General features: G+C 41.9%; 2 protein-coding genes across 2 annotated transcripts in view; one reads left to right on the top strand and one right to left on the bottom strand.

Annotated features, from left to right (window-relative positions):
- LOC146784042 (uncharacterized) overlaps positions 1–11,973 on the bottom strand; it is a 63,409-nt gene extending 51,436 nt beyond the window's left edge. Inside the window, exon 1 of the mRNA XM_085632893.1 lies at positions 11,286–11,973. Coding sequence (XP_085489019.1) covers positions 11,286–11,973 — 688 coding nt within the window. The remainder of the gene's footprint in view (positions 1–11,285) is intronic.
- A 214-nt stretch (positions 11,974–12,187) lies between these two features.
- The window catches only part of LOC146784041 (uncharacterized), a 52,770-nt gene continuing 51,476 nt past the window's right edge, over positions 12,188–13,481 (top strand). The window contains exon 1 of the mRNA XM_085635896.1: positions 12,188–12,243. The gene's annotated coding sequence lies outside the window, so the exon portion shown is untranslated. The remainder of the gene's footprint in view (positions 12,244–13,481) is intronic.

The following is a 13,481-nucleotide window of genomic DNA, read 5'->3' as shown; positions in this document are numbered from 1 at the left end:
TTCATATAGATTTAATTTCAATCACATACAACCTTCACTATTCACATGTGTGTGTTTTTAAGGTCTTCCAAACCAAAAGTGAAGGGTATACAATGTTAAATACCCTCCCACAACTGTTTCTAAAATCACTTTTGTGTTGTATATGCACAGACACGTTCACAATTAGTGTAACAACTCGTTATATAATTGTAAAATATTGCCCCTTAAGCTTTTTTCGTTTGTTTAAACTGAAACACCGTACTGTGTGTTTTCTTATTTAGCCGTGAACAAGTCGTGTGTATTAAACTACAGAGACAACGAAACACGTGTTGGCTAAAGAGGCTAAAGAACACCCGAATGGATTAAAAGACAGAAAAACGAAAAGACTTTGCTTGTGTTTTCATGCTATGAATAATATGGGAAATTGACCTTAATCATAAAATTACGTGTGCTAAGGTGTTTAATGTATGCATTTTTGTTGCTCTTGCCACAAATCCTTTGGGGGAGGCTGGTGGTTCTCCCTCACCTTTTAGCACCGTTCGTAATTAGTAAGTGACAGTGAACACTTGAAGTGTGAATACTTGTGGCGCCTATTCCCTATTACCTATACCACCTAAATCTGTTGAAAGTAAATGCCTAAAGATGGCAGATCTTTTGTGACATGGTCAGGAAGGGGTGGCCTCCCATAGATGCTATAGGTCATAGAATTAACCTTTAGTGGCCAATTGGGGACACTGAAGTCATATTGTGTCGAATGAGTGTGGGATCTAATTCATTCATGAATGAGTACTGTCAAGAGGAAGGCTGTCTGAAAAGGAGTGTGTGGCGAGGCAGACCTTCGCTTGCATAAGGTGCTGCCTATAACAAATCCCTAGTTAATGGATGCCCTTGGAATGAATGTGCAGTACCGGGGAAGATGCAGCGCTGTGGCCCCTTACGGTGGTCAGGAGGCCTGTGCCTGCTCTCCGCCCAGCTGTCTGAGACAGCTAGTTGGAGAGGTTTTCACTGCACATGTTAGGCTGGCCATCACAAGACGGTCGGCCAAAGTGACTTGCGCAGTGTAAACTGCTGGAGTGTACACCACTCCCCTGCTGCCAGTCAGCAGCAGCCCCATCCCCAAACACTGCTTGGGCTGGGAGCAGTGTAAAATAAAACTTAAATTAATTTTATTACCTGTTTATTTTTCACTTTTGCCGCCATTTTAGAACTCATCCTGGATTCGTATGATGCATAAGTAAGGTGCTGTTCATAAAAAGGCAGGGGGAAGAGCTTCCGATGCTCGTTTAAAAAAATGAACAATAAGGCTTTAGAGATGTCACACAATAAACATACTACATCCCCACAATCAGTACTGCACTGCCCACAAAATGACATTATGCCACGACCAGTCAGTCTGATCAAACTGACCAATGTGAGTTAGTTGCAGGCAGCAGGAAATGAAGATATTATCAACTATATCATGTCAGACTGACATCGACAAATTAAGGGGCATATCAACAACAACCGGCGGTAATTATCGCTGAGTGCACTTAGCGCTCGGATAATTATCGCCGGCTAGCGCCGATTTTTATCGCTGAGATAGCGTGCTATTAGCAACGCTTATCTCATCAGCGATAAAAATCCTAGCGCTAACTGGCTAACGTGAGATTATCGCTGGAAATCCAGCGATAATCTCACGTTAGCTAGTTGATAGGGACTCACAAACTTAGCCATGATATCTACCTTCCATAGGCTATTATGGCTAAGTCAGTCCTGAAGCAGGCGTAAGGAAAGTAGCGACAACAAGGGTTATCGCTACTTTTCCTGACGCTATGCTTCATAGCGTTATGCTTGCTGATAGGAGAAATGTCACTTAGCGACATTTCTCCTGTCATGCCAGGTCAGGAACGCCCACTTTGCATCTCATTAGAGATGCAAAGGTGGGCGTTAGGAATCCTGACGCTAACGCAAGGTTTCACGCGTTAGCGTGACCTTGCTGATTAGGCGATAAAATTATCGCCGCTTTTCGGCCGAAAAACGGCCGCAAAAGCGGCGATAATTTTATATCGCCTGCTTGTTGATATGCCCCTAAATTCGGCATCGACAGAAACTTATTAATGGAGCAATGGACTGCAATTTATTTAGAAGTCTGTCAGTGTCTCTTTCCCACAAAGAAAGGTACTGGTAAGGTTGTGTGTTTTTTTTAACAACATGAACAAATGACTTCTTCATCTTTAAAATAGTTACATTATAGTAAATGCAAATAACATTTTCATCTCTAGGTTAAAAGATTCACAAATAGCCTCAGCCGTGTATGCCTTTTAAATGACCTTTTACATTGTTTACACCATGGTGAGAGTCTTGCACCGTCTAAGACGGCTACCTTCTTTGGTCAGGAAGGAAACTTGGCTGCAACCACCATGACTCGTCTCCACCACTCCTTCTTCTGCAATGTCGTTAGTGGCTCTGCGCACGGAGAGGGGGAGGGAAGAGAGCAGGGGACAAAATGGCCAATCATTGCATGGATTCATAATAAAGCCATGCAGTGATTGGCCATGTGTTCCAGGGACCTGAACTCCCCACCCTGCGCCATGTGCAGGACTATGCATAACCGTTAGTCCTGGCCAATTCAGACGCTGCTCCCTTACTGAGAGCAGTTCCAGGATTGGATCGGACAAGTAAACCCAGTGCTCATTCTGAGTGCAGGGGTCTACGGCTGGGACCCCCCACTCGCTGTGAAATGGTTGTGAGAGGCCAATCTAGTGTGCATATTGGATTTGTCACAGAAAGGCAGTCGGCCAAACTGACATGCGCACTTTGAAGTGTGTTTGTGTGGATGACCTGGAGGTGAGCCTGTATTATTACATATCAGTTGTCTTTAAGCCCCACCCACTCATCATGTTGCAGAAACTAAGCAATCCAGCCCGTGGCTTTTAAAATAAAAATAAAAATAAATGCCCAGCGCCTGCGGCCAAAAAAACCCAATTTAAACCACATTTATTTACATAAAATTGGGGGTTTGGGGTGCCAAATACAGGGGGGCAACTCCCAACACCCTAATAGGGGGGCCACCCCTGGTAGCCTGGTGGTCCACTACATCCCTTCCCACAGTTGTCAGATGTGACCACACCTGCTCACCTCCTTCAGACACCCAGGAGGTGCCGGGAGCCTTCTGGGGTAGGTGTTAGTGCTGGTTGGTGGGTACTGCCGGGCACCGCTGAACCAGGATACATTGCAGGTGACTTCCACTCTGCCTCTTCATACAATGACCCTGGTACCCTTGATTCTTGTTATAAGCCCCAGGTGCTTTTCAAAAGATGTCCTGAATTTCCACCCTGTGTGCCTGACTTTGATCACCACAGGATCTTCCACCCATAGAGTGAGTGTTTTGGCTCATTGAGGTCGAAGGGCCTTAACATTCATGGTGCGACTTTCCACTTGAGTGTGAATCTGGTCCATAACTACTGGTTCCCATGTGGGACAGGTCAGGATTCTGTCTGTGACCAACTGACGAAATGAAAGGTTAAGGGGGTGGGCAGCATGTGTGGTGTGCGAATCTGCCCTATAAAATGGTGCAGGTACCACTCGAGGGCATCTCCTTCGGCAACTTCTATCCAAAGTGTGCCTTGTAGAGCATATCCAAGCTCACCATTGCCTCTGGCCATCGTAGGGTGATCTTCCGATGTTGCACGATGAAAGGGGGGGCTATTATCCTACTTGATTTCCCACGGGCAGGACAAACATTGTGAACACCTTCCAGGGGATTGGGCTCATCTTGCAGAAGGAAGTGAAGAACTTAAGCTCCATACAGAATACTTGAAATGACTGTCCATGATCACTACGGTGGTTCGACCATCGTGAAAATTCCCAAAGCCCATGCTCAAATACCACAACAGGTGTGAGCATGGCTCTTCAGACATGACCGGGATTGGGTCCCTGCTCCTCCCTTTATGTGGCATGCTCTGCCCAGCATTACCTTCTCTTTACCACGCTGTCCATCCCTGTTACCATACCTTCGCCATCAGCCTCGCCTTGGTTTTCACCACACTCTGGTGTACTTGTTGTGCCAATTTCACCACTCGAGTCCACACAAATGTAGGACCACAAAGTGCCGTCCTCATTGCACCAATCCCTCGGGTGGCGCTCAACTCCTCTTGGACTCTATATTTGTGTCATCTTGAACTTCTCTGACTGGTTCAACATCCTTGCTGCGTCTAGGAATCACTTCCGCTGGTGATGTTTCATTGCCTCGAATACCTTCTGGAGGCTCGTGTCTACCATCATCACTACTGATTGTTCCTGTAGCATCATTGATTTGGGACAAGGCCCTGAGTGATGTTTCTGATGAACTCATCCAAGGTCGCCCCCTTGGACATTGCACTGCCCTCATGTGACAGAGGGTGTAGAGATAGATAGCCAGCGGTGTTTCCCACTCCTGGCTGATAGGCTACCTCAAAATGGTACTATTGCAGCTGTACTGCCCGCTTTTTAACGCAGTGTGGCGGATTCCTGGAGGTTCCTGTGTTGCCTCCTATACAGATTTTTATCTGTATAGGAAACACATCTGGGTGGTCACTGACCACAAAACACTACTCTCACTGTTTGTGAGACTAGTGATTTGTGGTCAATGACCACGCAGAAGTGCCTCCTATACAGATAAAAAAGGAAGAGGTGACAACCCCATCTGATGGCCAACGCCTCTCACTCCATCTGCGCATAGCGGGTTTCTGTCCCAGTGAGGGCGCTGCTGGGGTATGCGATGGTGATCCATTCTCCTTGGTCCCTTTCCTGGGTCAGTACTGCCCCTAGCTTGACAGGGCTGACATCTACGATCAGTTATGTCTGCCGCCGCAGATCGAAGTATGCCATGCTGGCATCAAGGAACATTACCCACCTGATGTCTTGAAAGGCGGCGTTAGCACCATATGCCCAACTGCGTGGAGAATGTGGTTATATAGTGGCTGTAGGGGTCGAACTTCAACTAGTGGTATCTAGTGTTGAGATCCAGCTTTGAGAATCATTGGGCTACATTTGGGTCAGCTTTAATGTCAGCCATTTTCGGCGTTAAATGCTTCTCCCACTTGATGGCTTTGTTTAGGAGACTCACATTGACGCAGAGGTGGATTGTATCCGGTTGCTTGGATTTAGGGGTAAAGACCATGGGTGATACCTACTGTATAACTCCATGCTGCTCGAGTTTGTGCAGTTCTTCCTACACCAGTGGTTGGAGGCAAACAAGTATACTCCTGGGCCTACTGCAAGGTAAATGTGCAGCTTGATTGTCTTGTTATTAGAGTCCCAGGCCCTCGAAGGGTGAAGTAAAAATGTTAGCAGACTTTTGATGTGGCTGTCATAGATGTGTCTCGCAAATAAGACTAATCCTATGTCATCTGCTGTCTGGCGCCCCAGCAGTGTGTCTGCTTCTTCCTCCATGACCTGGAAGCACACCAGTGCTTAATTTGAGCCTGTGACTTCCGGTGCTCAGCACCGGCACCTAATTGTCAACGCCAGCGCTTTATGACAGTCTGTCACATTGTGGCGTTGTTAGCCTGATTTATAGATGAGCTCAATAACAGTTCTTTATTAATTCAATGCACATTAAAAATGACTAATACCTGTCGCCCAAACCATTCTTATTGCTATGGGGGCCTGGAACAACCTGAATTGTCACACTGGTTAGTAGTTGTGCTCGTTCTGTCACTGGAAGCACTTGCAGAGGCAGTGGTTTGTGTGTGCTTGGTGGTGCTTTCATGTGTCACGTCCATATCCACAACACCTGCCAGCCACAGTGGTTTGCTTTTCTCAAATGCATATATGTTTGTGGACATGGGTCTGAGGGGGCCTTGGGTTGGGGGTTTGGAACTGGTTTATGTCTATCACGTTGACCAACGCACCTCTATCTATGAGTGCCTGAACAGCCATTCCACCTATCGACACAGGAAAGTCCGCAAGTTCTTGTGGGGATGCAACCTCACAATTAAAACTGATCACAAGCCATTGAGGGAGATTTTTGAAAGGAAAGGTCTAGGCAACATATCCTCTAGGATATGGAAATGGGTGGTGGCTCTCCAAGAGTTTGAGTTTCGTGTAGTGTATGTTCCAGGTGTGAAGAATAACCTAGCTGATTGTTGATCACGCTTGATTGATAAAAGACACACTAAGAACAAGGAGCAAGAAGAAGAGTTAAGTGACTTTGATGACTATGCTGTCTGTATTGTCAATGAGAGCATAATTAAGGAGGATTAATGGGTAAGTGAGCTTGGAAAGGATGCAACACTACAAGCTGTGTTGTGTGGCATTGAAAGGGTTTGTAGCAAATATGCCAAAGTGGATGAAGCACTGAGCATTTTTTGGGGGGTAAAAGATGATTTGGCATGCCAGAACGGTTTCTTGGTGAGGGGCTCCAGATTGATTTCTCCAAATAACTTGAGGATGCAACTAGTTGACTTCACCCATGAAGGTCATCCGGGCATTTCCAAAACCAAGAAAAAATACTTAGGCAAAAATACTGGTGGCCTGGGATGGACATGTGTGTTCAGAAAAGTGTGCGAGAATGTGTAGAGTGAGGTAAAAGCTATAAAGTCTTGAAACCCAGAGTTCAACCCATGACGTTAAGGCAGCTTCCAAAGAGGCTTGGGAGGAGGTAGTTATTGACATCCTGGGCCCTATCAAACACACCAGTGTGGAGAAGTATGCTATTGTGCTCCTGGATGTGTATTCTAGGTGGCCTGAGGTCAAAATTAACAACTCAGTGGAAACCAGAGATGTTATACGATTCCTGGATGGTGTTTTTGAAAAGGAAGGTTTTCCCTCAACCTTGTTATCAGACAATGGGGTTCAATTTACATCGAGGGAAATTAACAAATTTTTGGATGACAGTGGTATTAGTCACAAAAAGTCTGCACTTTATCACCCAGAAACAAACAGAATAGTTGAGCGGTTTAACAGGGTGCTCAAGGAAACCATGCAGAGGGCTTTATCTAATCAAAAGTGTTGGTACACTGAAGTTCAAAACAAGGTGAAGAGTTACAGATTTTCTTCTCATTCAAATCAAATCAAATCAAAATTTCTTTATTCGGCTCTCCAAAGAGAGTCATAAAAGATACATATACAAATACACATAAAATACATAATTTAAAAAAGAAACATTTATAAAATTCATTGTGTTAAAACTCATGGCTATCACAAATAATCAAATAACAATTCACAGAGTTTAGAACGTGAGGTAAGCATCTGGGTGAAACATCTGTTAAGTCGATACAATTCATTAAAATCAGAACTGGGTTAAGTCAGCCTAAGTTCTGTCTGTGACGCATAATATATTGTAGGAAATTGGAAACAGCATAGACCAGCCCTTCCCCCTCAAGAGACTGCAAAAACAATAAGGCCGGGCGACAGGTACGGAAGCCCATGCGTTTTAATAGGGGGATTAATAATTTCTTCCGCTGGTCTGTATAATATTTACAGAATAGTATAGTGTGAAGTGTAGTCTGGGAGGAACTCCCATTACATGGGCAAGGTGGAATTATTTTAGCCCAGTTGTTTCTCAGCGGGAATGTCACTAAGCGGTGGAAGTAATTCAGTCTAACCTCACCAAAAGTAACAGCTCATAAGAAGTAATGTTATAGGTAAGGTAAGGCTGGATCCCAAAAACCGTCTGTAGTAACCACAGGGACAGTGGTTAGTAGTTTAGGTACTTTATTTCTCAAGATGATAAGTACACATCCATAGAGCAACCTCCAGCTTCATCAACTGGCAGCATTCACAGAGTCTCTCAGTGATGTCATTCTAATGACATCACTGAGTTCTACAGCATTGAATAGAAACTCCACACATCTCCCCCCTTACAAAGAGTTAACAATAAAATAATCCAAAAACAACAACTACTGTACAGATTAGCATTCATAGCAATAACAAAACATTCATTAATCCTAAGAGATACAGAAATATAATCATTCACAAGAATTTGGAGATACAGAAATATAATCATTCACAAGAATTTGGGACATCAATTTTGAACAAGTTCCCCATGCTCCATATTTTCCCATCAGCAAGAGTTACCACATAATTCATTACCTTTACCACTTTTTGAGGTTTGGAAAACTTACTTTCCCCTTTTTTAACCAAACCCATTCTTTTAGTGATCACCCAGTCACCAACTGCAATTTTTATATCCTTCACTCCTTTTCTCTTATTATAATCATCTTTATTTCTTTCTTGAGACTCTCTAACTCTTTCTGCAATTCTTTCTCGATCTACCCACACCTGATTTTTCTTTTGTAACCATACAGGTGACTCTTTCCTTGCTGGTTCTCTCCCTTTTAAAGCCACAAAAGGGGATACACCTGTGACAGAATGTGGAGTTACTCTGTGTGCCCACACCATTTTATTTAACTCTTCTCTCCATCTCAATCCATTACTTAATGACAATTGAATATTGTCCATTATAATATGATTCACTCGCTCAACCAACCCGTTAGCTTGAGGCCTGAATACTGCCACCCTCTCATGTTTGATACCAAGATTTGAGAGAAACCTTGCCATTATCGTGGAAACAAGTTGCACTCCATTGTCTGTAACTAAGCATTTAGGTATTCCTTCTTCCAAAAATGCACTCTTTAAAAAATCAATGACCACCTCAGATGTAATATGTTCTACAGGCTTTATCATAAACCACTTGCTATGGTAATCAACTAGAACTATTAAGAATCTACTTCTCATACCCAGCCTGTTAATAGGACCCAAAAAATCCATCGCCACTTTCTCCCATGGCCGATCCGGAACGTCAAGGGAGCCCAGAGGAGGCTGACGAATTACTCTGCATTTATCACTATTGCAGCATGGCTGACATTCTTTTACAATTGTTTCCACATCTCTGTCCATTTCAGGCCACCAAAAACTCTGCCTCAACCTTCTTTTACACATGCTCCTACCTAAGTGTCCTTCGTGTACCAATTTAAGTAACTTTCCTCTCAACATCTTAGGGGGAACCACTCGGTTGCATCTCAAAACTCTGTTCTTTTGAATGCTTAACTGGTCTTTAACTTTTAAATACTTTTTCAACTCTTCATTGATATCAAGCTCACTATTCCAACCATCACGTATGACTTTTTTAAGCACCATGTATTCTTCATCCTTGTCTAAAGCTTCATTCCATTCTTCCTGTTTCAATGCCAAATCGAAATCATTAATATCGCACATAGATTCTACTTCATATACCAAGAATGAATCTTCCTCCTGTCCCTCAACTGGCATACGCGACAAACAATCAGCAATGATATTTTTTTTACCTCTTACAAACTCAATCGAGAAATTATAATCTAATATTGACAAAAGCCACCGGGATATCCTTGGAGTCACACCACCTTCAAGCCCTTTTCCACCTTTAAAAATGTGTACCAATGGTTTATGATCTGTTTTTAGAACAAATGGTAAACCCCACAAATAAAATTTAAAATGGTTTATTGCCCAACAACAACCCAACGCTTCCTTCTCAATGGCGGAGTAGGACTTCTCTGCTCCCTGCAAACGTCTTGATGCAAACCCAATCACACTTTCACCCTCCATTGATTTTTGAGTTAATACAGCACCCAATCCTATATTACTTGCATCAGTTGTCAGAATTGTTTTCTTAGTCACATCAAAATGGGCTAGAGTAGGAGCACTAACCAAAGACGATTTAATCTTTTCAAACGCCTCTTCACATGAAACATTCCAATTAAATGATACTCCTTTTTTTAACAACATCCTCATAGGTTCCACAATCTCTGAAAATCCTGATATAAATTTTGAGCAATATTCCGCTAACCCAAGGAATGATTTCAATAAATCTTTATCAGTTGGTTGTGGAGCATCTACAATTGCCTTTATTATGCTTCTCTTAGGTTTAATCCCCTCAGCAGATATCTCATGCCCTAAATAATCCACTTTTTCCTTCCTTATCTGACACTTTTCTTTCTTGATGGTCAACCCACGACTAGCAATCTTTTTCAAAACATTATTTAACAATTCATCATGGTCCATAAAAGATCTTCCCACCACCATGATGTCGTCCTGAAAGCACAACACACCATCCATCCCCTTAAAAATATCTTGCATGATCCTTTGGAACACGGCAGATGCCGAAGCTAGACCGAAAGGCATGCGTCGATAGCGGAAAGCCCCCAGCGGTGTAACAAAAGAGGTTAGAGCTCGTGACTCAGGATGCAGATTTATCTGGTGGTAAGCAGCTGACATGTCTAAGACACTAAATACTTTTCCACCACCCATAACACTTAGCATTTCTGTTATATTTGGCAATGGTTGCCGATCCACCCATATATTTTGATTTAAGTCTCTTAAATCAATACAGAGACGAATTTTGTTTCCATCCTTCGGTGCGACAACGATCGGAGAAAGCCACTCCTATGACTCAATGGGTTCAATAACTTTACATTCCAAAAGTTTGTCAAGTTCCTTCTGTAATGGTTCCCTCATTAGTAAAGGTATGGATCTGACCTTATGTACCACTGGGCGAGCATTCTTCTTTAAAATAATCCGGTGACTGAAATTTTTGAGCATCCCCAAATCATCAGAAAAAACCTGCGGAAATGACAACATTAATTTTCTCCCCCACTCAGAATTACCATCGGAAACAGGCAAACTACATTCATGAGCAGGTTCAACTATCATGACTGGTTCCTTGGCATTGGGATCGAGAATTATATTGAGATCTTTTTGGTGTCGCCACCCTAAAAGATTCGACCCGTCTTCAGTTATGTATATTCTACCATGAACGCTGTTACCTTTGAAAAAGATATCCATCCACAACATCCCTATGATGTTTATTCTCTTTCCACCATACCCCACAGCACTTATATCCGAGTTTTGTAATTCAGGCAAATTTTTCTTTAACTCATTTAAGTAAACTTCCCTTGAAATTAGTGTAAACAAACTACCTGAGTCTGCTAACACTTTGACTTCCGTCTTTTCTAAAATAATGTCACAATGGGGTTTTTCTAATTTTTCAGTACTTTCCATTTTTATATTATTATTACTAACCACACTAATACTTTCTTTACGTTCTGATACATCACATTCATCAATGGAAAGCATTAATTCCTCTCTTACTTCCCCCAAATTTTCCCCCATTTTTACACTGGAAGTTTGACCTCTAGTCCTACACATTTTCGCTAAATGACCTTTTCTTCCACACAACCTACATGTTACGCTCCTAGCACCACATGCTAGGCTAGACGCAATATGTCCAGGACACCCACACCTGTAACATGTAATTCTTTTTCTAAAAGTTCCACTCGATGCATTAGAGGTATTGAGCATATTAGTACTTTTTTCATTTTTAAAATTAGATGAATGAGAATGTGAAACTTCTGGTTTAGTCACTTTTTTCAGACCTACTTCTTCCACATCAAGATTAACTACTTCCTTTTCTGAAGATTTCATATTTAATTTCCCAATGTCAATTTCTTTCATCCACACATCAGTGTGTTCTAAGCTTCTAGCAATCTGTACTGCTTCATCTAAGGTAGGATCTAGAGATAGAAGTCTTTCTTTTATTTTTCTATTGTTGGTGCATCTCACAATCTGGTCGCGAATCAAAGATTCTGTCAGCATTTGAAATTCGCATGTTACAGCTAGTCCGCGTAATGATGCCACATAAGTCATTATATCCTCATCATGTGCTTGCACACGACAAAAGAATTTATGTCTCTCAAACACCACACTGAGTTTTGGGGTAAAATGTTTCTCCAGCATCTGTATTGACATCTCATAAACATTTATAGGTTGACCATCACCTACACCTAAAGAAATTCCGGGAAGATCGTCATATATTCTCCTTCCCTCTGTCCCTAGATGATGTAATAAAATAGCTTGCCTTCTTAATGGTCCATATTTATCACCACCAATGGCTAAAATATATGTTAAAAAAATGTTTTTCCACCGTTTCCATGGAATTGTAGGTTCACCAGGTATCGGTAAGAACGAAGGTGGAGCAGACATACCTTGATCAGACATTCCTGCAATTCAAAATACAAATAACAAGCTAACAAAACTAATTAAAAAAATAAACTATAAAAATAGACTAAAATAATTATCTAAAACAACAATCTAAAATAATTACATTCCTGCATATATTTCTCTATAGAAGTTGTAGATACAAGTCTTTCTTTTCTTTCCACAACTAAATGTACTTTAGAGCAAGTCCTTCTTTCCTTTCACCAATTTCAGGGAGCCACATCAGATGACATGGATTACTTTGCAGAGTTCCAAAAATAATTAATTTCGGTAAGAATCAGTGAAAATCAGTGTCTTGAATAATTTGTTGAAGAAAGATCAATTACTATGGTAACCAGCAGTATACATTTCACTTTGACACTGTTTGCTTCGTAACGCGATGTTTTTTCACACGCGACTTCACTTAGGCTTCATTTCCCATTAAATAGCAGTTAAGCTTGCTTCCCTTGCATTTTGTTTCACACTGTTAATGGAAATCCTTTTAACTTGATCCTTCGTGTTCCTTAACGCTCGCGCGCCGAATGCAATGTTTACTTTCAATTAGCCTAAGTGCTTGGCTTTGTTCTTGGATCCCTCGTGTCGTGTCAAGCTCACGCGCTAGACGAGATGTTTACTTTTAATTTGCCTGAGTGCTTGGCTTTGTTCACGATCGCGAGCTAGATGCGATGTTGAATTTTTTATAATCTAAGTGCTTACTTGTTTACTTTGCATTAGCCTCCTTGCTAATGGCTTTTTTACACGCTTGCTTGCACGCGCTTCGTTTTTTGAACAGTTAAGTGCTTTTTTCCCTCGCCCTAATCGTATTAGGCTTCTGAATTGTTCAAATCTTCACTGTGTTTAGACAAAACGTTTGATTTCAAGTTTAATAGATTAAACCTTCACCAGCTTCGTGTCACTTAACTCTTTTGGCCACAATTTAACAGCAAGTTTAATTATCTTCACCGTTGGCTGTAAATATGAATATTGAAACTCCACAATTATTCATTTCTTCAATTCCACTCGGTAAAATCCATTAAATATACAGCTTCTTTTGCTTGTTGCTTCATGTATAAACAAGCATTGACAAACTCAAGTGAAGATGAAATATTTCTTTTACTCACAGTTCATTAGCAGTACTTCCAATGTCAATCTGCTTTTCCAGGGGTGGAGGTCACTCAATTATCTGCCCCCTGCGCAGTCTTCTCGTCGCCATGAAAATGTAGTAACCACAGGGACAGTGGTTAGTAGTTTAGGTACTTTATTTCTCAAGATGATAAGTACACATCCATAGAGCAACCTCCAGCTTCATCAACTGGCAGCATTCACAGAGTCTCTCAGTGATGTCATTCTAATGACATCACTGAGTTCTACAGCATTGAATAGAAACTCCACACCGTCTGTACTGTAAGACTGTGCCTTGCTGTTTGCTTCATTACCTCTGAATTGAGTCTTAAATCTTCAAGGTGGTTATAGCAAAGATCATAGAAGGCCTTTCTTGTTAGCTCCTGTATGGTAAGAGGATCATGATA

Source organism: Triturus cristatus, chromosome 11 (genome assembly GCF_964204655.1).
Source record: "Triturus cristatus chromosome 11, aTriCri1.1, whole genome shotgun sequence".
NCBI lineage: Eukaryota > Metazoa > Chordata > Amphibia > Caudata > Salamandridae > Triturus > Triturus cristatus.
The sequence above is the reverse complement of the archived record's forward strand: the minus strand, read 5'-3'. Positions and strand labels throughout refer to the sequence as shown.